The sequence below is a fragment of the Coregonus clupeaformis genome, unplaced genomic scaffold (genome assembly GCF_020615455.1).
Source record: "Coregonus clupeaformis isolate EN_2021a unplaced genomic scaffold, ASM2061545v1 scaf2300, whole genome shotgun sequence".
Classification (NCBI taxonomy): domain Eukaryota; kingdom Metazoa; phylum Chordata; class Actinopteri; order Salmoniformes; family Salmonidae; genus Coregonus; species Coregonus clupeaformis.
In genome coordinates, this window is record NW_025535754.1 from 18,348 (window position 1) to 31,891 (window position 13,544).

At 40.6% G+C, this 13,544-nt stretch overlaps 1 protein-coding gene across 2 annotated transcripts; it reads right to left on the reverse strand.

The window, feature by feature from the left end:
* On the reverse strand, positions 1–3,258 carry LOC121562546 (small integral membrane protein 28-like). Of its 2 annotated transcripts, none has more exons than XM_045219357.1 (2): positions 2,679–3,258; positions 1–1,498 (listed from the first exon to the last, which is right to left on the reverse strand). In XM_045219357.1, exons 1-2 carry the CDS (start codon positions 2,697–2,699, stop codon positions 1,082–1,084), a joined length of 438 nt encoding a protein of 145 aa, XP_045075292.1. In that variant the 5' UTR covers positions 2,700–3,258; the 3' UTR covers positions 1–1,081. The 2 variants fall into 2 exon arrangements, with proteins under 2 accessions (XP_045075292.1, XP_045075291.1); XM_045219356.1 differs by lacking the exon at positions 2,679–3,258 and adding an exon at positions 2,363–2,621.
* Positions 3,259–13,544: the final 10,286 nt, after the last annotated feature.

Sequence of the window (13,544 nt, forward strand, 5' to 3'; positions counted from 1 at the left end):
ATATGAAACGCTGTAGCTGCTAGATCTAGTTGGACCCCTGGACATTTCTAACACTTCTTGACAATCTTGCTCAGAAACGCAGCAAGACCATAGCTGTAATGTAAGGCATGCGTTTGGAAAGGAGAGCTCACCTCTACATAGTCTACATGATATGACCAAGATGTACCATAGTGGGGCAGCATGTGATTATAACTTTGCAGCCAAAGTGCATAAGTGATGATGACGGAACTCTGTCAATCATAACCATGCTAACCATGCTTTTCTTATTATTTATTTAAAAACAGTATAACACTTTGTACAAACATATTACTTGTAAATTATACTGCATATCTGTTATGTAGTCTATAAAACGTATCAGGTCTGAGGTTTTTAGGAGTACATTCATGATGTGATTCCAAGGAATGAAGGGAATTATTAACCTGGACTAGGTCTTTGTAAGTCCAGGTACCAGTCTAGCTAACATTCCACCCCTTGCCACTCCTGTCAAAGGCATGGTACCCAGGCTAGGTCTTTGTACCTTCTTACATATAAATACAATTACAATAAAATTCAAATAACATACAGTATTACATATAAGACTAACATTCTTGTACTTTGCACATTGACATTCTTAAGTCTCCAAATAAGGAACAAACTGTAAAACAACACAGGTACAGGAGGGTTGTAGTGTGGAAGTAAAAATGGGTTTCATTTAGGAGATAAAAACAACGCAAATTAATTGTATATTCTTTTTTGTATCGTTGAAAGAGTTTTATTTGCCTACTGTGACCTACGGTTTGTACATAGTCAGCGTATGTCCTCTGTAGAGAATCTAGATGTACTGTATGCTGTACAGCCAGTCAATGCAATTTCCAGCTTCCAGCTTTCATACAATTGCACACTCCTCTGTGTAGAAAGCTGGTACCCACAAAAGATTAACTCAGGTCTGATGTTTTTCTTAGTCCACTGAAAACCCCCTTATTCTAAAGAGCTTGCTAGTTATACCCTACTCCCTACAAAGTGCACTACTTTTAACCAGAGCCCTATGTGGGCTATATAGGGAATTGGGTGCCATTTGAGAGACAGTCCCAGTGTTCCCCAGTCACACGTAGCGTCCACTGGACTTGATCTCCGGACACAGCCAGGCCTCCAGGTCCTCTATCTTCATGGACTCTTTCCGACTGGTCAGACTGGCGGCGCGTGTGATCTTGGTCAGCGTCTCCTCGTAGGGCGGCGGCAGGTAGACCATGACGAACACACTGTCCGTCATGTCAGAGCTGGTGCTGGTGTGGCGTTCGCGTTGGCCGGTGAGCGAGGAGAGGAACTCAGCGCTGCTCTCGGCGTCCTGGAGGTCCAGGGCGATGATTTGGGCCAGGCTGAGCTTGGGAGAGGAGCACCTCCAGTAGGCCAGGAGTACCAGGAGGCCCAGAATGAGGAGGGAGGCGACGGGGAGGACCACATAGAGGAGCAGCTCTGACCTGCCCTCCTGGTCGAGGTTCAGCTCATTCCAGTTGTAGCCCTGGTGGTTTTGGAGGGGAAAGGGTTAATAAACCACATCATTCAAAGGACAGAAAAAAGATTCCCATAAAATACATTCAGGACTATGTTAAAGATATGAAATCTGAAAATCAGTAATGGGTTTTGCCTCAAAACGGCAATGTTCCACTGGATCAGTGTTGATCCTCTTCCATCTTCTCAAAACTGAACATACATGGTTGTGAAATCAAGATATCCTACAGAGGCTCAATAGAGCTTATGCCATTTGATATTGCCTGAGTGTTCTATTCCCCTGTTGACACAATCAGTGTCCCAAATTCACCCGACCAATCGGTTTCAGTGCTCAGATAATGCTGATCCTCATCTGGATGACTGACTAAAGACCCGTCAACATCACTCCGCTCTGCTGAAAGTCCCGAAAAGCTTTCCTTTGCCATTTCCCTGACATGAACTGCACTCACAAGCTCTCATCATAGTCGTGATATCCAAGACTATTCCAAGAGGCTAAGGCACTCAACTAACAACAACAAGTGTGTAGCCTGCAGAAGTCTGTGTAGCCACAGGCTGGCCCAAGTACCTTGGACAGCGCTCCTCCAGTGAGGAAAAATAAAAGATAATATAAAATAAAAAATAATACACCTAAAAAAGTAGTGTTCAGAATAATTTTCGGTCTGTTCTTTAGATTGTTAAGCCAGTATGCCACCTACCTCCTCCCAGGTGTAAAGCAAAAAAGTCAACTCAAAAACTGCTGCAGCTCTCCAGGACTCAGGTTGCCTACCTCCTGGGCCTACCAAAAAGTTACATCTCTGGGTCTCACAGTAGTCTACATGTAAAGACTACTGCTGAATCAGACTCACTCAGTAACAACAAGCTGATGATCCCTTACCTGTAACTGTCTCTCTACCGTGGGGGGAGAAGGTGACCCAGTCACCCAATCGATGGACCCTCTGCCGGCTGGCCCAAACTTTATCCAGCTGCTGTCCAGTAGCGTTCGCATGCTGCCGTGGTGTCGTTGTAGGCAAACGGCTAAACTGAGTAGCAGAACTCGAGACAAACACGTCCGACTACTAAGCGCTTATCCAGAGCGACTTACAGTTAGTGAGTGCATACATTTTTCATACTGGCCCCCCGTGGGAAACGAACCCACAACCCTGGCGATGCAAGCCCCATGCTCTACCAACTGAGCTACAGGGGACACTTACTTGCATCGAGTCATTCGCCATCGTTTTTCTAGCAGGCTTTGTGTGGTCGTGTTCCAGTGATGAAGCCGTTCTAGACCAGACCAACTAGACTGGACACATGCGATTGCCCGGCGAGTCCTCACAATGGTCTTCTCCACAAATTTAGGCAGGTAGATTGTCAAGTCATCCAAATTTCGCGCAAATATGCGCTCTGTCCAAAAACTCACCACTATATTCTCTGAGATAAATTAACTTTTAAAAACAATTCTCAGTCAATGGTCAAAGATAATCCCATTGTTGTGTCGCCTCAATGCACCACTGCCCAAAGAAGCTGGTGATCCCAAAATGTTTGTCTAGTTTCAACAAAAGGTTTGTTCAACAAATACAAAATGTTCCCGGGTGTGTCTTTAAAATATCAGCAGGGTAAAAGCCTAAAACAAAACTGTTTGATTCAGTTCATTGTTATTTTCTTTGGAGGCTAGCTATCAACAGCTAGAGCACAGGGGGAACAAACGGCACGACTCCCTCCCTATCCGCATAACAGACTCCGAAGAGGGATAGAGATCCATTGCTAACATACAACGCTACAGAGGCAAAAAAACTGTAAAATCCGTGAAACATGATCAAGCGTCAGTCTCCCAGTATCACATTACACAAAAGCCTTCTTTTAATCCGCTTTGAGCCATTTTGCGTTTGTAGTGTATTAAGATTATGTCTTTGTTAAATGTTTTTCATGAAGAAATTGAATGTTGTTTATGTTAGTATCAAGAGGGAATGTTTTTAGTGTAACGCCGCATACAACAGACAGGAAGTGTGTTGTGGACAGGGGAGACTGGTGATTGGCCAGAAGAGGGAGCATCATTGTTTATAAATAGGGGGGAAAACGAAGGAGAGGGCAGAACGAGCAGCCATTCTGAGGCGTCACTCTCCGGGTGTCATGTCACCTGTCACTCATGCGGAAGCTTGTGATCTGAATAAACCTTATGATCAACGTTCAGTATGAGCAGACTCCTTTTGTTCATCAGCAATAATTGCCACCACTCACTCGATACGACAAATGGCGAGCTTGCCAGGAGTGGTCTGCAATCCTCCTCTGCTGCATTTGCAGCCGCCAAGCTAACTCAAGCTAACTTCGGTCTGGAGTCATGACCCGACCAAGGGTGAGTGTTCCTCACAGCTAAGTTGTTAGTTTTGTTACTGCTTGTGTACACTGGAGGAATGTACCATTACGACCGTGCCTTGGGTGGCGTTATTGCTGTTGACTAGGAGGCTGAAGTAAAATATTCTAAATTTGGTTGATGTGTAAATGGTAAAGTCTAGAACAAATGGATTGGTAGTGAATAAAGGCAGATATACGTATACATATTTAGGGCATTGTGAATCTGGAAAGACCCCCAGGGGGGGCGACTCGCAGGAGTGGGCTACAAATCCGGGCGAAGTATTAGACTTGGTCAGGTTGGTTCTAGGAACCATGAGGTGAACGATTGTATCTATGTTATACTCCTCCTATAGGCCGACGGGAGATATGTTGGGGATAACCTCTCGATATGATATTCATCATTCAAGGCAGCATAAAGTTAGGCGGAGATATGGATAATGATGGATAATGATTTGGGCACAATGCAGGATATTTATTTGCGTGGTAGGCCGCAGTTAGCTAAAGGCTAAGGCTAATTCTAAATGCTTGATTGTGGTTCAGGCCACGTGGTACATAGCGGCTAAGGCTAATTCTAAATGCTAGAGTATGGGTCATGCTACATGATACATAGCTGCTAATGATAATGCTAAATGCTAATTGTGTTGCGTGCTACATGCTAACGGATATCCTTAGAGACCCCATTGCGATGGATTAAAGTCTCTTAAACTTGTCTCTGTGTGTGTAAGTCAGGTTATATGTTTTGTGAGCGCTGTTAAATGTTGTTTGACTATGAGGGGAAACGGAGGTACAGCTGGACTGTTATTCTGTCTGTTTGGGGAGAGAGTAGAAAATTTCCCTTCCACGGTGAAGTATTTTTGAATGGATGTGCGCATGTGCATGATTTTACAGCGCTAAAACTACGACATGAGGTTGTGCTAAGCCTACAAAACACTGCATTATGGATAAAGGTCATAGGTCCCATCTGGGGGCTGCAGGGGGAGACAGAAATAGACAGACAGAGGAGAAATTTTAACACGAGTATTCTAGTTGTTACATCGGCGGCTGGTTAAAGATGAAACTTGTTTTGTGACCTATTGAATTTATAAATTAAATATATGTTGGCGAAGTATAATGAATTGAATTAAATGACGGATTAAAATTGAATAAAAATGTTTTTGAGTGATCGATAATTATTCCTGAGTTAATTCTTAGAGCGAATGTAGAACGAACTAATATTGAATATGGTTGAAATAACTCAGTGATTGCATTAACTACTAAAAGCTGTTTCTGTGTCTTTGTTCCCTTGTCATGAGAGACAGGAGAGAGAGAGAGAGGAGATACAGGAAGTGCTGACGTGACATCACGTGACGCAGCAGACGATCGGATCAGATATCAGGCTAGTTCACAAAATCATCCCTTACAAAATATTTGATGACAATTTCACATAGGCTTGGCAAATACTATTTCATTAAAAATTGCATTTTGGAGGCTATGTGCATCACTGGGGTTTGATTGGAGTTGTGTTGGGAATCAAGGACTGACATTATTCTGTAAATTTAAGATAATTAGGTGCTGATAGAGCAAGGGGTTATGGGAATTGGAGTAATGGTAGGGTTACAGGCTTTGTTTTTGGGATTGCTTTGAAGTTGACTAACTTACTTGCATTTGATGGGTTGTGGTAAGATAGCCAACACTAATTGATAAATTGGTGACATAGAATATAGAAATAAGGAATTGGTTTTAAATTATTCATAATTTTTAATTGATTTTTTAATTGGTTTTTATTTTTAATTAAATGGTTTTTGAATAAAACATTTGATTGAATTTTTTAAGATTCATATTTTAGTTGATTTGATTTTTTTTTTTGGGGGGGGAGTTGTTAGGTTATATTAATAATTAGAGGGGGGAAGCCAGAGGCTATACAGTCTAAAATAAAATAATTCACGATAAAGGAATATAAAAGAGTAGTTACAATGGGGAGAAAGGACAGTAAGGCTATATGAGGGTGATTACACCGATTGATATGGTATAAAATGGTAATCCTTTAACTAAAGTATTGCGAGGTTATCCGGCAAGTGAAACAAAAGTTGCCCTTCATTCTCAAACAAAAACTGATAAAAGATTCCAGCGATAAGATAAACAAAGCTATAGAGATAAGGCTAAGGGAAGTACAGCTTAGGGATGTTTATCCTCAGCTTCCGGTGATCATCCAGGGGGGTGATTGTTGCATCAGAGATGAAGATGAATAATAGATAGAGGACAAGCAGAAATGACGATGAAGATGAATCAAAACTCCAGAAGGAAGAAAATGTGATGTCTGGAAGAAAAGAGGGAGGTTAAGGAGGATGGAACTTAAAGAAGATGAGGATGATGAAGATGAGTGATGGAGAAGAGATCATGGGTGGATATGACTCTGTGATCAGAAGGAAGTTGGCAAGAGAGGAAAGAAGAAGGATACTAGAGATTTGATCTCTGATGAAAGCAAAGATGAAGAAAGTGATGAAGATTTGGAGATTAAAGGTGCTTTATGTTCAAGAGGATTTTATCCTACAAGGACTGGCACAGAAGAAATAGAAGGAGATATAGACCGAGGCTTATCAGGCCTGGAGGAAGCGAGGACTTTGGGAGAGGTAAGAGAGCTAGAGGAACAGCTCGAGACGTTGAAGAGACAAGGAGAAAACCTGCTGAGAACATTTTTAATCCCAATAATTGGAGGAGAAGAAGAATACATTGAGGCCAAGATGCTGAAGAAAAGGAAGAAAAGTAAGAAGATGATATTTCGAGGACAGAACTTAGAATATAAGCTGTTGAAGAATCCTGATATGTCAACAAGAAAGAACAGGACGAAGAAATTCTGAGAAAACTCAATCATACAACTGGTGGAGAAGAGAAGCTTTGGTTATGAAGAATCAGAGTGAACCAAATCAACAATCACTGTTACAGCTTCAACTGAACAATATCAAATGCAATTGTACCAGCCAAGGGGGGTACCAAATGTTCCATATCCACAGCCAGTTTCTGGACAGACACAGAATTACAGAATTGGAGAGGAAGAGGACAAGAAGGCTTAGAAGGAGGAGGAAGATTTCAGCTACACTTCCAGCAACTTTCAGAAGACTGTTATAATTGTGGACAGATTGGGTACTTTACCTGTGAGTGCAACAAGTCAGGAGGAAAAACAGAGAACATTTTTAAGGAAGATACAGGGGCAATTCAAGATCACCTGTTCTCCAGGTGAACCCTAAAGATTCTAGAGTGCCTAGAAGATCCGGAAGGGGGGTGCCAGTTGATAGCATCGATTAGAGAAGAAGAGAAAATAGCTAACAATTGAAGTAAAACCAGAGGACTATGAGAAGTGATGGTGAATAGTGGAAAAACGTATCTGTGTTCAGCCTAAAGAGGTTAAACATATCACTATGTAAAATTGACTAATTAGGATAGGGATTTGAGGTAGTAAAACAGTTAAGTACTCTTAGGGAACCAATGGAGCTCTGCTATAAAAATCAAATAGAAATTAAAATAGACATACTAATATTAGGACATAAATCTGTTGCAGGGTTGGGAAGAGATGCATTGTTTAAATTTAATTGTACAATAAGATGTACACTAGACGGCTGTCTGGTAGAGGATTTTAAAGAGTCTGGGTTACATTCTTACACCAGGGGATTTCAGGCTAGGCTAAAAGGTGTTTAGACGTTTGCCAAGTCTGTGTGTGAAGAAGTCAAAGGCAGGTGGGGACCTTCCCAATCACATGTTCTAAAAAATTTGGTGGTAAAGGGATGTTGTGAATAAATCAGTGGAAAAAGTTTTAAAGGTTAGGAGGAAAAGATTAGATTAAAATAAGTTAGGAGGACTAGGTTGAAGGAACTCTAAGACAGTAAGCTAAGTTTCAAAGTTAGTAGTAAGAGAGAGAACAATGGTGAATGACACTTTAGAGTAGGAAGATCAAGGTAATTGTAGGTGTATTTTTTATAATCAAAAGTTTGAAAGTCAGGGATTAGAGATAGGATTGAGAGTGTGAAAAAGTGACACTAGTGGTGATAGATGGAAGTACAAGCAAAGACAACTTTTCTTTGGAAAACTAGAAGTAACTAAGGACATTAACACTTCAGTCTATTATAACAACAGTGAGAAGCAATTTAACTCTTTCAACATTGATAGTTATTAAAGCCATAAATATATCGCATTTGATTATAAGGGAGTCAATAGCTCCAGTACCAATTTTAGGGGAAAGAATACTTATTAGGGTTAGGATGGGGACGTTCCTCCCATATGGAGAGATAATTATGGAGAAGAAGTATACTTATCCAGTGCAAGCATTAGAATTTGTTCCGGTTAAGAATTATTGGTTAAAAGGCTATGTAATTCATAAAGTAACGCTTATGATGGAAGATTTGAAATCTGTTGAAGTTCCACAGTCACCAAGGGAGTTCAGGAAGAATATGTTACAGTAGTCACTCCAACAGTAGATAATACACAGAGGATAATGGGAACTTTTGCACTAGAAGTAATTAGGGTTGATACAGCAATTAAGTCAATTACTTTAATGGTAACTTTGGAAGGGATTAATGATACGATGGCAATAGCAAATATAGGAAGTATGACACCGACAACAACTTTTCTGAAATTAAAGGGGGTAGCAAGACGAATACGATTAAAATAGGAGAACAGATAGTAGTAGAGAGAATATAGATTCATCATGGAGGTACAGGATGAGGTCTTTGATTTTAATGACAGACAGGGAGAGGTATCTGATCAGTACCGCTCGTTAGGGAAGAGAGAAACTATATGCATGTGGTTTGATTCTTCTGTTGTGAAAATTAGAGATGGGAAGGTAGGAATCTTTGGTTCCAGCAGCTCATTCTGTAAGATCAGGGAGGAATCTTGAGGGTCCATGTCTGTTGAGAATTCCAGAATCAAACATGTTAGAGACGGTCGTTCGACCTCTATCAAGTATGTGTCAGTATTATGCTTTGTCATGACTGTGGTATCAACAACAGTCAGTAACAGATAAAATAATGTCATTGTCAAAACATTTGTTTAAGCCTAGGTTTAGGTGTTATTGGATTAAGTGAATTAACTTGTGTGAATTTGTTGGATGGTAAAGAAAATCAGGTAACAGCGTAACTGAAGCATTTGAGGTGTAACCATGGAGGGCTAAAAGTTGTTTTTGTTCTAATAAAACATATGAGGTAAGGGGTATGTTTATGGGAATATCAGATTGTGATGATTATATGATAACTTTGGGAATGCATGACCTTAAGGGTAGTAATGAGAAATATGTTAATTTTTATGTACCAGGTAGTAGGAACAACAGGACTTTGATGGTTAAAAGATTAGCTTTTGCCTGACAATGTGACTATGGGGAATTTTAGAGATATTTAGAGGGGTTGTGGTGATAAAGCATATATATTCTTACCCTATGGATAGACAGGATGTTGTTACATGTTAACGTTGAAGCTTCCATATGAGGTTTTTACCATTATAAGAGGGATAGCACCGGACACAGCTAAATCTAGGGTTAAAAGGGTGACATGGCTACATGTCATAGTCTTCAAGCCTATCATTGAAGGATAAATCTAAGGGAGAAGGGGGGATTTTTTCCATGGTATGGTGTAACATTTGGGAAGATCCTATTGATGATAATAGTTATACTTTGAGTCCAGATAGTTCAGATAGTTATATATGCATTGAAGAATATAAGGGATGCATTTGGGAGATCTGAGAAGACTTGGTTGCAAGATCAGGTAGGCCAGTAGGGGCAGTGATGGGTCAGATTTTAGTTTCAGCTTTGATAACACTGTGTGATGTTTGTAATTTGTTACTGACCTTTGAGAAAGCTATGATATTGAGGTAGGTTGGAGAGTGATGCCTGGAGACAACACTCAGATGCCGGTGTTGACTGTTCCTGATCTGGAGGAAGATGGACAAGTGGAACTGAATGGATAAATATCATTTTTGATGTTTTGATCATTTTTCAAATTTTTTCCAATATTAGTGTGATTTGTAGTATGATTTATGAATCAAAGGGGGGAATGGGTTTATGTGATTCATGCATCATTTATATATCATTTCTATATTCTTAGTTGATATTGATGTTCAATTTGAAAGTGTTGTTTTGGAAAAGATACTGTTTGGTCGTTTCTTTTTCTTTCAGAAGCATTTGGGGGAACATATGGAGATTGAAATACTCAAACAAAGACAATATGAAGGGACAATATGACTGGAGGAGATGAAACAAGGAGGGTGTGGAAAGATTCCGATTCCATCATCAACAATCCATTGGAAGAGGAGACTACAGGGAGATGAAGTGTAGTGGACTACATTCCAGTGTCGGCAATGAAATATAGACATGTGTAATACATAATTGTGTCATATTCTTAGGGATTAATTTTTGTAGAATGATGTTTGATGTTATTGAATACATGTGAGGAACTTAGATGTTTTTGTTTATTTCGGTGATGCTTAGGGACAGAGAAAGTCTAGGCAGGGAGAGGTTCACTGTAGGGTCCAATGGGTTGACCAGCCTTACAATGGATATTTATTGGATAGGATTTTGTTTGCAGGGGCTTACATGTGTATTTAATTGCATCATAGTTTCAAATGCATTTACATGGTTTATGAGGTTATCTGGAGTACCGAGGTGGTTGCCTGGGGCAGAGGGACCGTGAGAGAATTTTACTGTCTTGATTGATGGATGGAAGGTTGCCGGACAGTTTTTCGCTCTTACACTCCATAGAGATTTGTTCATATTTCATAGTAATGTATTCACACTTCATAAACAGTTATTTCATAGAAAGGTATTTACACTCTAGAGAAGAATGTTTTTGGTTTAATGTTAAAGATACTCAATAAGATAAATTGTTACTAGTCATAATCCTATTCTGTTTGTTTTCGAGACGTTTAGTTCGTCTCGAAGGGGGGAATATGTAGTGTATTAAGATTATGTCTTTGTTAAATGTTTTTCATGAAGAAATGGAATGTTGTTTATGTTAGTATCAAGAGGGAATGTTTTTTGTGTAACGCCGCATACAACAGACAGGAAGTGTGTTGTGGACAGGGGAGACTGGTGATTGGCCAGAAGAGGGAGCATCATTGTTTATAAATAGGGGGGAAAACGAAGGAGAGGGCAGAACGAGCAGCCATTCTGAGGCGTCACTCTCCGGGTGTCATGTCACCTGTCACTCATGCGGAAGCTTGTGATCTGAATAAACCTTATGATCAACGTTCAGTATGAGCAGACTCCTTTTGTTCATCAGCAATAATTGCCACCACTCACTCGATACGACACGTTACAAACGGACTACCTTATATTACCGAATGACCGAAGAGTGTCACCGGTAAAAGCGTTGTTGTTTGGTCTTCGTTTGGTTTTGGAGGGCAGAGGAATATCGCCTTGTCTGTCCGCGCATTGCGGATGATGGCTTGAGCGGGAGGCTACACTTTTTTTTTCTGGTGGAGCTGCGCGCGGTTGCGCTGGCGCAATGTGTATGGTAGGTAGCAGGAGCGAGCCCAATGTATCATGTGACCATGTCCAGACCATGGATTTGTCATTTCCATCTTCTCCTAATGAACAAACTGTTGCTTATCTCTTTCCGCTATTCCAGATTTGCAATTTCGCCACACACAAAACAACTGCTATTGTTATTACTCTGCTTACAAGTAATAAAAAATCTGTCGATGTGCCCTTGAGCAAGGCACTTAACCCTAATTGCTCCTGTAAGTCGCTCTGGATAAGAGCGTCTGCTAAATGACTAATTATTATTATTATAATGTGCCCATACAATCACAGCCACAAGATTGTAAATGGAGTACAGTTACAGTAGAATAAAAAGTATATGACTGTACAGCATTTAATATCAGAAATCTACAAGTTAAACTCATTATCTAATATTGAAAGCAAGCCCAAATATATAGTGGATACATACTAGCCTACATTAAGCAAATGCCACTTCTCTAAAGTCTACAAGCCATTAGGTCAATACATAACAATAGTACCAAAGACTAACTGAGGTACAGTGTTGTGCAGAAGAGAGAGACAGAGACAGAGACACAGAGAGAGAGAGAGAGAGAGAGAGAGAGAGAGAGAGAGAGAGAGAGAGAGAGAGAGAGAGAGAGAGAGAGAGAGAGAGAGAGAGAGAGAGAGAGAGAGAGAGAGAGAGAGAGAGAGAGAGAGAGACTATGCACTCTATTGGGCAGCAGGTAGCCTAGTGGTTAAGAGCGTTGGGCCAATGACCTAAAGGTTGCTGGTTCGATTTCCCGAGCCGGCAAGGTGGGAAAATATGCCGTTCTGCCCTTGAGCAAGGCAGTTAACCCCCAACAACAACTGCTCCCTGGGCGCCATGGACGTCGATTAAGGCAGCCCCCCGCACCTCTCTTGGGTTAAATGCGGAAGACACATTTCGGTTGAATGCATTCAGCTGTGCAACTGACTAGGTATCCCCTTTCCCTATTGACCTCCTTATCCCTACATAAGCAGAAACTCAAACTATAGCTGAATAAAACGAAAACAAATCGCAGGGCATGCAAATGGGAGATTTGCTTACCGAGAATTTGATACTGCCAGAGGTAGACTGAGACGGAAGAGCAAAGGAGCACCTGGTCAGTGCTGATAGGTGAAACACATCACACAAAGGCTGTGAAAATGCACACCAGAAATAGCCTGCTTACATCTGATAGCAGTAATGAGCAGGCTGAATAAACATAGCCTACATACACATCATCAAGTCTTTCATCCTATTTCCTTGTGGGGTATAGGGCAGGAGTTTATTTGATTTTACCTTGTTCCGTTTCCAGGCTTTTGCTTGCTGGAGTATATTATGGGGAATACATCTGCAATATACTGCTAATAATGTTAAACTTTATTGAAAAATGCTTTTGGAAATAGTAGTATAGATCATGTTCTTGCCTTTGACAGTTTATCAGATCAGAGTTTTTCCTGGTCAGGTCCTGCATGACAGGCTGTGTTTGCACAGGCAGTCCAATTATGATCGTTTGCCCAATTCTTGGAAAAAGAGCTGATCTGATTGGTCAAAATACCAATTAGTGGAAAAGATCAGAATTGGGCTGCCTGTGTAAACGCAGCCATAAACCTTGTTTTGACCTCCATAATCTCTGCAACCCAGAACCAAATCTTGCGTGAGTGCCGGGCCAGCTACTCGATTAGGTTCCGGTAGGGAGAGGTTAAGATATTGGACTAGTGCGAGCGAGTGGTGAAAGCAGGATGGACTTTGGTAGCCGTCATAAGAGACTATGACCTCCACAACCCTGAAGCTATTACATTTGAATGATCTAAACTGTCAAAGGCAAGAATATGATCTATTCTTTTTTGTACATTTCCAGAAGTATTTTTCCCTCTCGATTAACATTATTAGCAGTATATTGCAGATGTATTCCCTCAGAAACACAAATTGAGAAAATACTCAAATGTAACTCTTATTTTGTCAATACCAATACAGTTAAGAGTGTTAAAGCCTAGATTAACTATAATGACTGGCATAGTGAACTCATAATGACTGGCACAGTGAACTCATAATATTGATGCAGTACACACATCAATTTGCACTTAATCATTTGTAGTCTACAGTAGGCCTGTTAAAAACAAAAAAAGGTCCAAAATAGATGCAAGTACATGTTTATTGAATGAAATAGGTCTGGGCCGGGCTATGGGAGGAATCATATCATGTTTTTTTTTTTTTTTTTTTGTGGGGGGTTTGTCATGCCAGTTTCATCAGCCACCGTCTTGGTCC

Bases quoted from the DNA above. Each gene is read 5' to 3' on its own strand.
- LOC121562546 (XM_045219356.1), bottom strand. From the start codon at position 2,473: ATGCGAACGCTACTGGACAGCAGCTGGATAAAGTTTGGGCCAGCCGGC. The intron at 1,499-2,362 runs GTAAGGGATCAT...CAAAACCACCAG, and splicing joins CGGTAGAGAGACAGTTACAG to GGCTACAACTGGAATGAGCT.